Source organism: Cetorhinus maximus, chromosome 9 (assembly GCF_964194155.1).
Source record: "Cetorhinus maximus chromosome 9, sCetMax3.hap1.1, whole genome shotgun sequence".
Lineage (NCBI taxonomy): Eukaryota > Metazoa > Chordata > Chondrichthyes > Lamniformes > Cetorhinidae > Cetorhinus > Cetorhinus maximus.
In genome coordinates this window covers 46,460,569-46,477,397 of record NC_135887.1, presented here as the reverse complement: position 1 = coordinate 46,477,397, position 16,829 = coordinate 46,460,569, and the positions used below count along the sequence as shown (strand labels likewise).

General features: G+C 43.7%; 1 protein-coding gene across 2 annotated transcripts in view; it reads left to right on the top strand.

Annotated features, from left to right (window-relative positions):
- Positions 1-2,284: 2,284 nt before the first annotated feature.
- Positions 2,285-16,829, top strand: part of LOC144684619 (double C2-like domain-containing protein beta) — a 344,343-nt gene continuing 329,798 nt past the window's right edge. For both annotated transcript variants that reach the window (XM_078548630.1, XM_078548631.1), the window contains exon 1: positions 2,285-2,754. In XM_078548630.1, the coding sequence (XP_078404756.1) occupies positions 2,439-2,754 (316 nt within the window). In that variant the 5' untranslated portion in view covers positions 2,285-2,438. The remainder of the gene's footprint in view (positions 2,755-16,829) is intronic.

Below are 16,829 nucleotides of genomic sequence, written 5' to 3'. Positions count from 1 at the left end.
CCCACCAGTAGAAACACTGGGCTCAATTTTCTTTGGGATGCAGCGTTGTATTGGAGGAAGGCCCCATCTGCACTTTTGCGATACCAGCTGGGATGCTGCTCTGCCTCCTCCGGCCTGTTTTCATCGATGCTGCATTGTGGGGGCAGCAGCTACCTACCTACTAGCTACAGGTAGCCAATTAAGCCAATTGATTTGCCCATCGAGGACATTTGTCAGAAGTTGCCCGGAATTTTCCAAACAGAAGGCCCTGCCGAGGCCAAAGCTCAGTCGATTAATTGAGGTGGTCTCCTGGCAGCTGACCAGGTGGACCATCAGTTCCTCATTCAGTTTAAATCACCCCTCAGCCTTGATTGGCAAATGGCCACAGTTGTGGCGCAGGGTGTCCTATGGAGGCATTCACCCTCCATAATGACGGTCTGGCAGTTGTGGCCACTTTTGTTTTTAGACTTACAAAAATATTTCAGAGGATGCTCCAACTTGAGTTGGTTCTCCGTTTTACATTGGTGGCGGTGCTGCTGATCTTTGACTGCTCGAACTCCTATTGGCCCTCTGGCCTTGGAAGCCCACCCACAGGCATTAATTGGATGGGCTCCTGGAGGTGGTCACTTAATTGGTCGTCACCTTCAAAATTGCCCTCTGTATTCCACTGCTGTCATTTAGCTCAGTGTCTCTCTGTCTAATTTTTCAAACCGTTTCATAATTTTAAGGAACTCAGCCCTCTGCCTTCACTTTTCAATAGAAAGGTGACCGAGCCTGTTCATCCTTTCCTGATAGGTATAACCTTGCAGCTCCAGTCTTGTAAATCATTTTTGTACCTTCTCCAGTGCCTCTGTATCTATTTTATGACCAGAGTTCTCCAAGACAGCAAGATTTGCAGATATTTAGAAAATAATAGATGACAAATATGTTGCAAGGCTGTCAAAGCCTGCATGAGTGAGCGTCAAGTGGTTACAGAACATTGCTCAACTGTTTGAATATATTAAAGTCTTGAATTTACCCTGGTTTCTTATGTATACAAGCCTCTCCCATTTTCCTTCAGTGAGTTTTTTTTGCCTCAACTCAAGATTTTCCTTAATGTTGTCAGGTTTCCCCCAGCTGCCTATAACCATCATGCCTGCTGAGGTCTGTACCATGTGGAAATGGGAAGAAAGGTTTTGCATAGAAATAATAGATTGCATTGTGATCAGTTGTACCACTGCTGTTGATATTATTTATAAAGTAGTGACAAGCTGGGAGTGATTACAAGGAAATCATCTCATTGAGGAATTCAGGTGGCATTATAAATTGCAAAAGTGAAGGTCAAGCTAATGGTTGGACTATTTTGTAAAGCCTGTCCATTCTTCGTAAATGATGCTTAAAGTTTTTTGGGTACTTTTATTAGATTCCATTTGTCTTCATGGTGGTCCGTGTTCTAATTGGCTAGAACACACTACACAGTTAATATATGTGGTAACGTATTAAATGATTAAAAGTGTAATGCAATTTCCAAAAATGAACCTGCAGGAAATTGCATGATATATTTTGTTAATAATTAACATGGATCTTTTTTCCGATTATGCCTCTATAATTGATATTAGAAATTTACACAGATGTATTTCTTCATCCTCTGCATGGTGGTAAAATCTGCAATTTGAAGCTGTTTTGAACAGTAAGAATTGAAATAGTTAAAGATATGTTCCCACATGCTACTGCATTCCGTCTGTCTTCCTCCTGTTCATTATTTCAAAACATATTTGTCTTGTTTACAATATGTTGTTTTTAGCATGTCACTCGGTTTGTTCTGCTCTCTCCTCTATTTATCACAACTGTCACCCTTCCTTCTCTCCTTATGTTTCTTCATGGTGTCTGATAGGAGCTACTACGAGTTTATTCCTGATTTACAGTAGTGTGTGAAGTGCCTCAGTTTAATTGAAGCTATAATCTGTAGTCAGGTCATTCAACACAGTCCAAGGCGGCAGTAAATGGAATAATATTTTATTTAGGTGATGACTTTCAGTATTTGGAGGATTTATTGGAGTCAAATTCCTCCTCCAGTCAGACTCCTGTCTTTTTTCTCTCTTCACCCTCACACCTGATTTTGTCTTCATTCCAGTGCTTCCTGTTTACTGCTTGGTTGCTAACCACTGACATCATAGTCTCCACCTCTCCCAATCAATCTCTCATACACAGAGAGAGAGACACACACACACTCACACACGCACGCATTCATAGGCTGAACAGCAGTATTAGAAAGATAAGGAGTGTCTGTGGCAGTGAGGCAGCATGCACAGGGTTTCTACAACTCAAAGTACATAAGCATCCTAGCCTAACGCTGGAGATTGACTTCTGCTGTGTGAGAGATAGGCTTCTTACTCCCTGTGCTCTTTGCCCAATTCAAGATTCAGTGTGGCTTTTATTTCTTTCTTTTGCTGTCTGCTGTGTTAAAAAGGGTTGCATGCATGACAGTCCGAAAAGGAGAAAAAATGGCCATAAGCATTCAGGAGCATATGGCTATTGATGTCTGCCCAGGTCCTATTAAACCTATTAAACAAATCTCTGATTACTTTCCTCGTTTTCCTCGTGGTCTTCCTGCAGCTGTGAGCCGCAACAACTCTGTGCATTCCACTGTCAGCCAGCCTTCTGTCACCCAGTCAGAGGCTACAAAGGATGAGGAAGATATGGACAAATTATTTGGGGCATACGGAGCTGCATCTGCTGCACCTACCAAACATGAAGAGGAGACCGAGGCTGAAGGCTATGAATCTGATGACTCCAGTAAGTCCATTACTTCACAACTTAACTAATTGTTGTATTTATGGTGGCATGCTGTTGCTGTAAACCTTCTATGTTTTTTTTAACAAGTGTAAAATATAAATGTACAAGTAGATTATATTTAGGGCGTTTCAATGGATTCCAAAACAGACTTTTAACCCTTTAAATACTGCTGTGGCATTTCAAGTAACAATAGGAATTCCAGTTAAAGGAGGTTGGAATGCAAAGTGTTAAAGTGAAACTTCACTTGATTGATGAAGCCATCTGCCATTAAACACCCCTTTCTCAAGTCCCATTGATTCCTCCTCTAATGAGCATGGATCAGAAAATTATCTTGACAGACCAATAGGTTTCCGGTTAGTCAAAATGGAAAATATTTAGCACTTTAATTTTCAAGTGAGTTACATTTTAATGAACCTGACCTTGAATGGTTAACCAGTGAATGTTTCCAAGTGAAGCTAATATCTATTTTTCACTCTAGATTGCTGATGTTTCAGAGTTTGACTATTGCAGAGTGTTAGGTTTCCTGGTTCTTCAGCCCCAAACTTCAGAAAATGCAAAAAGATGATTTTAAAATTGGGGGCATTTAATTTATTTAAATATAAGAGTGCTGTGTTTAATTCTTTGAATTTCAGTCCTATTAATTTCAGAACAGATCGACTTTGAAATAGACTTGTAGAAATGTAGATACTTGTACTTGAAATGACAGTGTAGCACAAAAAGCTCTTCTGTTCAAATTATTCTGGAAAGCTGCAGGGCATACACCTGTCTTGCATACACCATGAAGATAAAGAACAGGGCAAACCAGAGTCATTAATATTGATTTTCTGAAAGTTGCACATTTGACTATTTGCGACAGGTCAAAATGTAGTCCAGTATTGTGAAAACAGTAATAAATTGGAAATCTTCATCAGCACGATGTTTTCCAGTTCTGAGGTTTGGTTATCTATGTAGCTATAAAATTTCTAATACAACACATTCTGTAATACTAAATGCTGTAGGGTAAAAATCTAAGTAATTGTCCCTAAAGCTCAAAATACATTAACATTTTAACTCAATTATTGAATGCATTAATCATATCCCCAGTACTGATATGTAACAAGTGATTTGAAAATATATTTTTGAAAAACACCACACCCAATTTTTTTAAATTTTGTGCTCTTGGACATGATGTTCTCAGTTTGATTATTTCAGATGTATTATTCTTTTCTCTACAATGACCCACACATAGAAAGCCTTATCCAGCCAATTCCCACCAGGTACTTGATATGTTGGGCACAAAATCTATGAGCAGGTTCTGCAGGGTGGTCTGTAATCCTGATGAGAAAAGGGACCACAAATCTCTAAGAATCCTTTTTAATTAGTCCCAATGAGTTAACAATCCAACTAATATTGATTCCAAGCAACATTATTGAAAGTTTAAAATGATGATACTTACCATAATCAATCAGTATTCAACTTGAGATATTGAGGTAGGAAATAGCAGACAGATTAGTACAACTAATACTGAATTGGGTGATTAATAGTGTATTAAGGTTGCAGTCCTTCAAAAGAAATGATATTTTTTTCCCCCTTTAAGCAAGCCAGTTCTGAATGAGTTGCAGACTGGGGAAGACCCAAGTTTCCATTTAAAATTTAATAGGAATGCTAGAGATTTATATTTAGCCTTGATTTCGGTGAGCTCAGATCAATTATAGTTGAATGAGAGCTTGCAGTTAGGTAGCAACTTCAATGCAATAAAAAGTCTCAGAGCATTGCATGGCAGTAGAAATAAGCAGACATCAAGTGGAGATAGAAAGAAGGTTAAGGATGGTGACCAAAGGCAGAATCAAATAAATCGATTTTAGGGAAGTTTTTGAAGACAGGACAGAGGTAGAAAGGGCAGGCATTTAGAGAAATCACTGCAGATTGGGAACAAGACAGCTGCAGGCTGCGCTGCTGAAGGTGGGTATGGTGAATGCTAAAGGAGCTTGCAGAGATCATAAGGAGTAAGGCCATAGCAGGGATGTGGGCTGGTAGTGGGGAGAACTTTAAAATGGGAACATGGATTTTGATTTTGGTGGATCCATCAAGTTTGACAAGAGCAGTGGTAATCAGTGAGCAGGACTTTGTGCAGGAGAAGATGTGGGCAGTGGAGCTTTGTCCGAGTTGCAGTTTGTGAATTATGGTACTTGGGAAACTGAAAATTAAGTAATGGAGTTTGGAAGTGACAAAGGCAGCAGTAGGATTGAGTTGGGGGAGAGATGTGTAATGTTGTGAAGGGAGGAAGTAAGTGATCTTTGTGGTGCTACAACCAGCTTCAGCTGGAGGTCCAGAAGATAAGTTTTTATTTACATTGTGGGATCAGGAGGAGCAGGAGTTCTTCATAAAAATATCTTCATAAAAATATCTTCAGCCGCTCCCTGCACCCCTTCTTCACTCTGCCATCGACCTCAACACCTAAATCCAGAGGCCACCCCACCAGCCGACCCAATACTGTGGTGACCTGGAACAGGTGATCTGCCTCAGAACACTCATTTTTCAGCTCTAAAGAAGTCATACAGACTTGAAACATTAACTCTGTATCTCTCTCCACAGATGCTGCCAGACCTGCTGAGTTTTTCCAGCATCTTTTGTTTTTACTTGTTTTCCAGTCTCTTACTGGCATTTAGGCAGCTGGCCAGAATGCCTGAGAACTACTGTATGTGGAGGGAAAATCGACCCCTCAAAGAGGGTGGTTGCAGTTGTTGCACCATTGCATCTTTTAAGGGAAAATTAGACAAACATTTGTGTATTGTTCAAAAAAGAGACATTCCAAAACTTTTCATCTTGCACTCATTAGGACACTTCACAAGAATACTAATATAAGGGGAAAACAACAATTTATACTGTATGTGAAGAGAGTGCTGATTGGTTGGCAAGTAAACTCTGATTGGTAGAGGGCGCCTCAAAGGCATGCTGTAGAATAATGGCTACCCTGATCAGATCATTTTGTGCTTTATATCACGCAAACTCACGAACGGGCCTAAGGCCATCACTTTCGGCCCTGAAGAGTGCCCAGTCTACCTCAGAAGGAACCTGGAAGGGCAAGGTATCTCAAAAATTTGAGCGACAGGTGAAGCTAGCTGTTTCACGCTGCTATTATGCAGGAGCAACATGAGTGGTATTCACCACTAACAGGATGCTGCTGTGAAACCAAAAAGACGTTCTGCCTATCAAATGATTAATGTGGTAAAAAAATTTCAGTGCCAGTGTGATTCTAGGTATGTAGGCCTTACGTCCCAAAGACTGGCGGATCGCATCAAACAGCATGTTCCAGCCACACTGTTCACAATGGGCAGGGTACAGACCATACTCAACTGGCCCGTGCTTGCAAAACTCAAAACGCACTGCCCAACATTAGATGTGATTCCATGATTGGACAACATTTGCTAAATAATCCTTAGTGTGCTAAGAATTATGCTGACAACCAATTTAAGATTGTCAGTCAGGCTCGCAGTGTGGCGCATTTGTGTGTACTCGAAGCTGCATTTATTAATACACAGGGCCCTGATCTTTGCAGACAGAAAGAACATGTGAACGCATTGCGCCTGTTACAGCTAAACAAAATAAGTGACAGCCATTCACTGACTCATTCCTCAGGGCAATGCCTTGACCAATCAGGGGCAAGCTGCCTGGTTTAAATGTCAAACGATGCTTGGCAGTTAAATGTCAGTCACTATCACTGGTGCATTCTCCATGGCAACGCCTCTACCAGAGTACACTCGCCAACCAATCAGCACTCTCTTCACATACAGTATAAATTGTTGTTTTCCTCTTATTATTGGCATTGTTGCTAAGTGTCCTGATGAGTGCAAGACAGAAGGCTTTAACATGTCTCTTTTTCAGCAATACTCAAGTTCTGTACTGCTGAACGATTATTTGTATACAAATATTTGCTAGGAATTTACAGGCTATGTCAAGAGGGCAAGGTATGGATTAAATTTTGGATTCCTCCACCAAAGAGCTCCCATAGACACATGAACCTGAATGGCCTCCTTAGTGCAGTATGTATCTTTGGTTCTACAGGAGTCTGAGGATAGGTAAAATTTATCATGTGAAAGTGTAGTTTGCCTGGGAACCTAAATGCCTAACTGCACAATTGCAAAACAAATAGCTTTACTTGTGCACTAATTCTCTTTGTGTTCATTGGTCCGGTCAGAGGTAATATTTGGATGAGCATCGGTGGTTAATAACATTATGGGTGTTACTAATTTAGATTATTACCCAATTATAAACAAATTCAACAATACAGTCTTGTGGTGCGTGGGAGCTGAATGGAGATTTAAGGTCCAATTTAGAATCATTTTACAGAAAGAAGGGGGCTTTCTTTCCAAGTGTCTAGACAGGATTCAAATCAGACTGGTCAAGTGTAAAGTCTGCTCTATCAAAGTATTTTAATCATAACTTCAGTGCAGCTCCAGTGTGACATTTAACAATTTCAATATTAGCTATCGAATGATATTATGGAGTCAAGCTACCCAGTTAATCCCGAATTATAGACAATCCTTTGTTGTGGATTTATGTTCATTGAAAGCTGAGTTGAGATTTACCAATACTTATTCTGTTGAGGACCAGCTATCAGGAAGGGGACTTCCTTTCCATCTGTTTGGGTAGGATTCAAACTCAGCTCCCATCATCAGGAGGGTAATCTTATAATCACTGTGCAGTTACCTAGTGCCCTACCAATTGATGTCAAAATATAATTCACCAGGATTCCACTTAATTTAATGAGACCTTGAATTCTGCTATTAGTCTTCCCACACGAAACAAATGCGAATAGTAATTTTTCTTATTTGCAGGGATTTGAATTCGGCCAATCATCTCAATCACAAATCATCTATAGTTGAGACTAGTAATGAATAGAGTTTCTGAAATAAAAATTTTTGCCATTGAGTTACGTTGTCTGTTTTCATTTTGCTGGTGGGATTGCTGAGCAGAAGTCAGTCTCTGACATGAGGAAACTATGTCAAAGTTTGACCTGTCATCTCAACAGTGCAGTTACATGTAAAGTGATCTTTACATGTGCTTGCCTGCGCTGAAGCTAATTTGCAGCTAATCTGAGGCCAGCTGATTTGGTGTGTCTTCACTTCTAAGTGGGCAATGGGATCCTGATGGTTCAGAAATTAGGTATACACACCGTCTATAGGTAAGGCCTCAAAGTCGATAGTGCTGCACTAGTTTTTCAGATGTAATATAGATGCCTAAGGATCCATTATTAAGGTGGGTGGGGCAAGACACAGGTGCTCATTACAAACTGGAAGTATGCCACTCACCATATTGGTAAAGGCAGAATTAAGAGGAATCCAGGGCCTGCACCTGAAACCGGCAAAAGGTCTTTTGCACATGCAAATCCAGGCCAGCGGCATTCAGGCAAACATGGACTATTTGTGGCCTACCCAACAGTTCTTAATGGGACCACTGGAAGCTGTCACCAAACAGATCTGTCATTCATAAATACTTGGCTGAATGTGCAGACGGGAGGAGCAGGAGCGTTCCTTCGGATTCCACTTCAGTGTTGAAGACTATTGCCAGCCCTTGCCTGATTGCTGCTCTCCCTTTCTGGATTGCTGCCTCCTCATGATAGCTGGAGTCCTGTCATGATTGTCGTCTCCTCTCCAAATCGCTTCTCCCCCCTCTCCCAGCACTTAGCTGTGGGCTGTTGCCAATGACTCAGCGACCATGAAATTTTCTTTGCCAGTGAGTTTCCTGGTTGGGCCTTGGGCCCAGCCATTTCCCCGCACCCAGTTTGCACTGGTAGACTGCCAGAAGCCTATTTTTAGACTAGCATTTTATGAATAAAATGCATCAGGTAGAAGGAAAGAAATAAGTTTTTATGAGAATTAAAGCTTTTCTAACAGATAGAGATTAAAAATATTATTTTTAATGTTTTAGTTAATATTATAATAATAAATAATTTTGACTTCAGAACAGCTTAATCCTTGCAATATTATTGTTTGTTTTGGTGTTTTGTATGTGCTGTCAGTCAAGGAATTCTGTGAAGCTGATGTCAGTCTAATATATCACATTTATGGGCAAATGAATTTAAGATGAAATAAAAATCAATTTAGAGCTTTGCTATTAAGCACACATCATTGTAAACATTGTAAAACTCCTGCCCCATTAGTTAATTTTGATTTCAGATACCTTCATGACTGACCACAGACTAAAGTATTCCTTAAGGGTTAGGGGAATATTATACTATAAGTATTTTATTTTAAAAAGAAAATATAGGGCGGTACTTTGCTAAACACTTTTCAATCTAGTCAATTATCTTGTTAAAATAAAGGCATCAAAACGTTCAAAGTATTTGAGGAGTTTTTGTTTTACATAGCATGTACATCACAGAAACAGGTCATTCAGCCCAACTAGCCCATGTTGACGTTTATGCTCCACTCCCCCAGCCCCGAAATCCTTTCTCATCTAACTATCAGGATAACCATCTATTTCCATCTCCCTCATATGCTTTTCTAAATGTATACTAGCTGCATCAGCTATTACCTGTGGTAGCAAGCTATGGGACTTCCATGCCCATTGATCCACTACACACTGTTTAGAACCAATGAACCCTATCGTGACAGTTGGATGTGTTAAAAAATACTCTAAAATAAATCATTCATTTATTACTTTCCACTATGTAAACAAAGTCAGTTCACTACATAAGTACCATAGCTTGACTTTGGGGCAATGAGGGGCCATTAGGGCTGGGGGGAGAGGCCTTACTTTGGCATGGGAGACATGAGGAGGACCTTTTGAGCTCATCTTTTAAAAGATCCCCCTCATGCAGACGAGAGTTCATGACTTTTTTGAGGGGCTGTGACCCAGGACCTCTTTTCAAAACCTGGCCCGAATCCATGAAAATTGCGGGACATGCCTATCTCCACAATGGAGTTGGCCAGATCGGGTGTGCCTGATGCAGGCTTTTGACCCGAACCAGCCTGCACCCTTTAAAGGCATTCCCGAAAATCAGACAGTCCGGAATCGGGACCTGCCCGCCATTTTTAAAGGGCTCCCGAGTCACCCCAACTTGGTGAAAATCCAGCCCATTGTCTCTGTGTGTAACCTATCAAAAGCTTTCATCATTTAAAAAACCTGTGTTGGTCAACCTCCAGCCTTCTCTTTTCAAGAGAAAAGAGACCCATCCTGTTTATCCTCTCCTGAAGGGCTTAACCTTTCATTTCTGGTCTCATCCTTCTAAATCTTTTGCATATCATCTCCAGTGCCTCTATATCCTTTTTATAATACCGCAACTAGAATTGTACACAGTACTCCAAGTGTGGCCTAAACAAGGTTTGATTCAAGTTTAGCATAACTTCCCTTGTTTTCAATTCTGTTCCTCTAAAATTAGTGCTTGGCTTGTTATTTTGTCTTTTTTAACATGTGTTGTTACTTCTAGCCAGACCTATACCCAGATCCCTTTGCTCCTCAAGCCATTTAGATTCTTACTTTGCAAGTTATATTCAACCTCCTTATTTTTCTTGGCAAAGTGTAATATCTCACATGTATCTATATATTGAAATTGCAATGCCAATTATATGTCCATCCTGCAAGTTTATTAATGTTTTCTTGTGATTCATTGCAGTCCTCCTCAATATCAACTACCCAACCCAATATGAATTTGTGAAGTTTATAAATTCAGAATTGGTGTTTTTTGCTTCCAACGTCTAAATCGTTAATATAAATTGTGAACAGCAGTGGTCCCAGTGCTGATCCTTGTGGAACACCATTTTTACGTTCTACTACTCTGAATAGCTGCTCTTTACTCCCATTCTCTGCTTTCTGTCTTGCAGCCAGCTGGCAATCCATTCTGCTACATGTTTGCAGGCTCTGATCTTATTCATTAGTCTATGATGTAGTAGCCTATCGAAGACTTTGGAAATCTAGGTAAAATTACATCTAAGTCTGCTCTCTCAGGTACCTCTTGAAAGAATTCAGTGAAGTTAGTCAAGACTTTCCCTTTTGAAATCCATGCTGACTCCTCGTTAGTATATTTTTGGTTGCGAGATGTTTTTTCTATTTTCAGCTTTAGTATGGATTCTGTTACTTTTCTTACCACTAATGTTAAGTTGGCTGGCCTATAGTTCCCTGAAGAAATTCTATCTCTCTTAAATGTAGATATTGTGTTAGCTATCCCCCAGTCCTTGGGCATTACAGCTTTTTCGACTGAAGTATTAAATATGTGTTTAAAAAAAATGTGCTTCTACTATCTCCTTTAGATTCTTTTAAAACTGATGGTATAATCTGTCTGAAACAGGGGGATATCCTCTTTGAGTTTGATTAGTGTGGACGGAATAGTCCCAGATTTGCATTACGTGCAGTAGTGGGCAAAAAAAGGACGTTTTACCAGCCGGCTGCAATGGAGGCTTTTTACACACCGCCGTTACCTCAGGCCTTCAGTAAACTGAGCGCCTAATTTAAAGGGCACCCTTGCACAGAGCTAGTTCTCTCTAAGGCACCAGAAGCTGCTGGAAGCTCATGGCTGCCAAAGGGAAGAAACATGCTGCCCCCAAATTCAGCGACACCTCCCTTGAGCGTCTATGGGACACAGTAGAAGCCCACTGCGAATTCCCCTACCCTACGTCTGGGTGAAGACCAGCAAGCAAGGTGACAAATCCAGCATGGGAGGTGGTGGCAACGGTGGTCAGCGCCAACACCCTGCAAAAGAGGATGAATGACCTCCTCCTCCCTATCTGTTTTCATGCAGGACAAGCTGGCACACAACAAAAGGGAGAGATTGCAGACTGGTGGAGGAATGCCTGACATTGAGGTCCTCACAGACTTTGGAAACAGAGTCATCCAGCTGGCCAGTGACAATCTGGACCATTTCTGTGCTGACGGTGAGGTCGGCGGTGCTCAACCAAGTGAGATCTAGCAGTGTAAGATCCATCAGACAACCATCCTGTGAGTGAGTTCCCCTGTTCCGCAGTCCCCTGCCATGCACTAATTATCTCCCCTTGCTTTTGCACGCACACCTAGGAAGCAGCCGAGGGAGTCCATGAGCCAGATCCTAAACTCAAACCCAAAGACACCTCAGAGGAAGAATCTGATGACACCCTAATTGAAGACCTCTCGTAGCACTCACCCACACCCTCCACCAGAGCAGAGACATTCAGCTCTAGAATAGCCACGAGGCCACAATCTGGTGTGCACTGTCTGATCCACTGCAGGCGGATCTGTCTACCTTTGTTCTGAGGTGATAGTGCTGGGATGCAACGCACTGAGGCCAACACTGGTAGGATGGCAGTCGCTGTGGAGACCTTGGTCCAGGACATCGGTCCTGCACTGCTGCGCGGGCTGAACTCCGTCGCTGACACCATAGTTGGTCTCCAACAGTGTCAACGCGAGGGGGATGTGGAGCAGCTCAATCTCACTCCAGCTTCCTCTTCTCCTCAAGGAGTCAGCCAGGGCCCTCAGGCACCCTTAAAGAGGAGGATCAGCAGGTACACGTCCCGGGGCCATCCACCCAGGAGACTCCGGGAGTGTCGGCTCATCCGAATCGTCTCTTCCTGTGACCCCAACGGCTCCAGCACCAAAGGCCAAGGAGGGTGCTGCTGTTACACAGCGGGACCCCGAAAGCAGGTCAGGGCCCTCCAGGTCCATCAAGGACATTACAGGCAAGGCGCAGCAGTCAGCAGGCTACCTCCACCTCCGTTGTAGATGTTGGGGGAGCACCAAGATGTAACTGCAGGCTTGGAATGGTTAAGAAAGTGTAGTTTCACCACGTGGGTGTTAATCACTTGTACGTAATGTTGACTAGTGTAAATAAACTCCCAACAATGTTACCCTGTCTATGGCTCCTTGTTATGATGAGCAGTGTTCGTGTCAATCTGAAGTGAAACTTTGGTTCCTGCATAAGATAAAGGCAGATGCCTCAGTCCAGGGCTTCCTCCCTTGCTTTGTGCAACCTTCCCAGCACATTGGTGGTGCACCTTCATAGACACTGGACACATCAGTCATGCCTGCACCTTGATGGGGCTTAACATTGCTATCAGAATGTCGTGGGCTGGCGGCATAGAGTTCTGTCATTCTCTGTGTGTGCTCTCAGCAGCTTTGAGGTGGGGCTGGCACCTATCTCATCAGCATCTGTGTCCGGAGATAGTGTGATCCTGAAGGGTTCAGCTCAAGAAGTATGCCATGGGATCAGGAGAAGTTAAAGTTTCTCCACTGCATCTCCATGATATGATCCTGTTCACAGAGCGCAAGCGAGCTGCCATCAGCCAGACAGGAGTCAGACGTTCACATAAGCTATGTGAGGATCTATGGAGTGTCCCCACTGCATGTTGTCATCATCCTGCTGGAATGTAGGGACTATGGGCATCTGCTGCGTCTCCATGACAGGAGCCTTATCACAGAGGGTATGTGTGCACCCATCAGCCAGACAGGAGTCAAATGTTCACAGATGCAATGTGAAGATCTATGGAGTCTCTTCATTGCATGTTGTCATCATCCTCCATGAATCTAGCGGCTATGAGGGCGCCCGAGTATGCCTGCCTCGTCTGGACAAGGTGATGGCCTCATCGCCATCATCCTCACCATCGAGGACCTCCTCACCTTCATCCCTGTTGGTGATGTCCTCATCGGAGATGTGCAGCTTCTCTATCTCCTCCTCAGGCAGTATCTCCCCTGTTGCAACGCCAGGTTGTAAAGGACGCAGCAGGCAACGACCTTACGTGACACCCTCTATGGACTATATTGCAGGGCTCGACCAGACTAGTCCAGGCACCGGAACTTCATTTTTAACATCCCAATGGTTTGCTCCACCAAAGTGTGAGTTGCAGCACAAGCTTCTTTGTACCTTCTCTCTGCCGCCGTCTGAGGCTGCTACAAAGGCATCATCAGCCATGTCCTCTGCGGATATCCCTTGTCCCCAAGGAGCCAACCCTGCAGCCTCTGTAGATCCTGGAAGATGTCAGGGATCTGAGACCTACTGAGAATGTTGGACGCTCCCTGGGAATCATGCACAGACCTGTCGGATGAGCTTGTGGTGGTCGCAGACCAGCTGAACATTCAGCATTTGGAAGCCCTGGTGGTTGACATAGTTGACTGTTTGTTGACATGGAGATCTTAGTGCCACGAGTACAGTTGATGGCACCTTACACCTGTGGGAAACCTGAGATCTACGCAAATCCCAACGCTCTTCCTTCCTGGCTTTCCTGATCCCATGCAAAATGCACAAAGTTGTGTGCCTTCGTGAATATGGCGTCCGTGACCTCCTGGATGCAGTTGTGTGTGGAGGCTTGCATGATCCCGCAGAGGTCACCTGTGGAGCCCTGGAAGGAGCCAGTATCTTTAACATTTGAGCGTCACGGTCACTTTCATGGCCACTGGCAGTGAATGCCCTCCATGTCTCTGTGGCTCCAAATCCTGCAGCAAGTGACATATGTGACCGACCAGTTCCCTGGACATGTGCTGTCTTCAGTGACATTGGTTCTCGGTCATCTGCAGGAATGACAAGTGCCATCTGTATATTCTGGGTCTAGTTAGTGCCGACCCATGAACGCTTGCTGTGGTTCTTCAATGGCATGCACAGGAACCCCAGCCGCCCCTTCTCCTTGAGGATGCTTGTCCTCCCTTTGCCCAGGTAGACGACTCTGTTGCTGTCGTCTTCTTCGCCTCTGCTCCCTGTAAGCCATGAGGCATAGAGCTATGTCACCAGGCACAAAGCTCCTAATGTAGTTCTCCCGCAGGGTGAAAGAGAGAGAGACGCATGGGTTTGTATTGGTCTCCTAGGGACATCTCATGGTTACGTGTGCAGTTCCGGCTCCGTCTCAAAGCCCCTTAATGCATCCCGGAGAGTGCTGGCCGCCACTTGGATGGCCAGAGTTTAGTGTACTGCATGGCTGCCGAAACCCCACCCACCTCCGCCCCACTCCACCTGACTGACTGGCTGCAGCTTCGCCCACTGTACTGCATGCTGTGCTCTCGGCTCAGGCTTAGGCGTTCTCCTAACCTGCACTGCAAGGCTGCACTGTTAGCTTGAACCATGGGGGAGACATCCCCAAACCTGAATGATGACATTACAAGGGGCTGTGAGCGCCTCCACCAGTGACTGCTCCATGGCCAGCTTTAGCAAGGAGATTGTGCAACATGCCCAGTCGTCCAGCTGTTCTGCAATCCACTAAAACACTCATTAGTTTACAGTCTGTGCCCAAGGGATGAAAAGTTCAGGAGCATTTGGTGGTACTTTGATGCTTTAGTGGGCAGATAAGCTAGATGCCCGACTCCACACATGTCAGTGTAGCTGCGTCTGAACTGTCTCAGCTGCTGAAGAATTCTCACTTTTATACAAAGTTTCCCTTATGCGTGGCTGCATTCCCTTCCCCCAACCCCCACCTTCGCATGTGCTTGTGCATTACCATCAGACTGTGCTGCCTTTACCCTCCTCCCCCACCACAGGGCAGCTCTTGTCCCGGCACTACACTGTCAGCCAGCTGGGAAAAAGCGACTTGCCTATGACCTCGCCTGAATGCGCAGCACCTCAACCTTGAAGTCGAACAGGTGACCCTTGTGAGCGCTGTGCTACGTTAGTGTGCACTCGCTTCCCAGTTCCCCTCAAAAGTTCAGCTCGCCAGACGCACGCCTTTGAAATGCTGTTGTGAATCACATTGTTCTGAACTCACACCGATACGAGAGGTAAATTTGACTTGGGGGGATGATTCTGGCGGGCAGGCAAGATGATGAGATGCAAATGCATTGAAATTAAGTTCCCAACGTTGCACGGCGGGAAAGGTAGCCCACCATTGATGGGCGGAGGAGACGATCACAGACTGGTTTCACGAGGGCATAGAACTGATTTTTGGATTCTCGCCATATTGTCCGCTCACAGCTGCCATGATAGCTGACGCCAACAGGGGTGGAAAATTCCAGCCTCTATCTAATAATTCTCCTTTTTATTTCAAATGTAGTTATATCATTTGTAATCTGATCATCTGATGTCATGTCCACTTGATCTGTCTCCCTGGTAAATACTGAAACAAAGTGATTATTTAATACTTCTGGCATTCCGCTATCGCTGCCTCTGATTTTATCCTTAGCGGTCCTGTTTCCATTACAACTTTCCTTTTTTGTGTCAAGCCTGTAGGATATTTTGTTATTTTGTTTCATGTTTTTAAATTTAATTTTAACGCTTACCTTTTCAGGCCTTTTCCATTTATCTATCATCATTTGCTGAGTAGGACGTCCACAGCACAAGCTCCACAGATTTGACCATTAAAATTGTGTGGGGAGCCTTATGTAAGACATAGGATCCCAAATTGCAAGAACTATTGAGATTCCCACCTGATTCAGGCAGGCACCTACCCAGCATGATTCTGCATCAGGGCCAATTTTCCCTTCTAATGTATTGCATTTGGAAGCTATTCAAACATTGAGCCATTTCATTATTGCCTATATGCATATAGTAAAGCAATATATTCCATTATGAAAAATTCATTAAGTTGTCAAGTTTACTTTTGCTGGATCCTGGCTCCATTAATAATGTTCTTGGTGTCATTAAAAACTAGCTTGTTGTTTTTGCTGTTTGTTGCTTTTTGGAGTTTTGCCCATGGATGTAATGGGAAAACCAGTTTCATTTGAGGAGTTGGAATTTGTTTGAGCCAAAACTGAATTATTAATTAAGGGGGAATGTAACTCCATCCACCCGGCAGAAACAGGACAGTCGTGAAGGTAAAAGCAAGGTGATGGGCATACTATCCTGATCCTGCTCCACCGCTTTATTACCTGGGACCTGCTGCTGAGTGGCCCCAGTACCTGGTTGAATCAGATGGGAACCCCTTAATGCCATGCAAATGGAGCTCCTACGAAATGCATAAGGCCCTGATGCACTATTAATGCCATGCTGGGGGCTATGTGTGCCATGCTGGTAGGCAAGAGGAAAAGGCCTGAAAAGGGGCCAAAGTGTTAACATTATTTTAATGGGGACAGGAGGACCAGGGGGCCCAAAAAAATAATGTTGGTTGCTGTCTTTTTGGGCACAATCGTATCCTCCCACAGCAACCCTCACAACTCCCAACGAGCCCTGGACCCACCTCTATCCCAGCCGTGTCAGCCCCATGACTGCT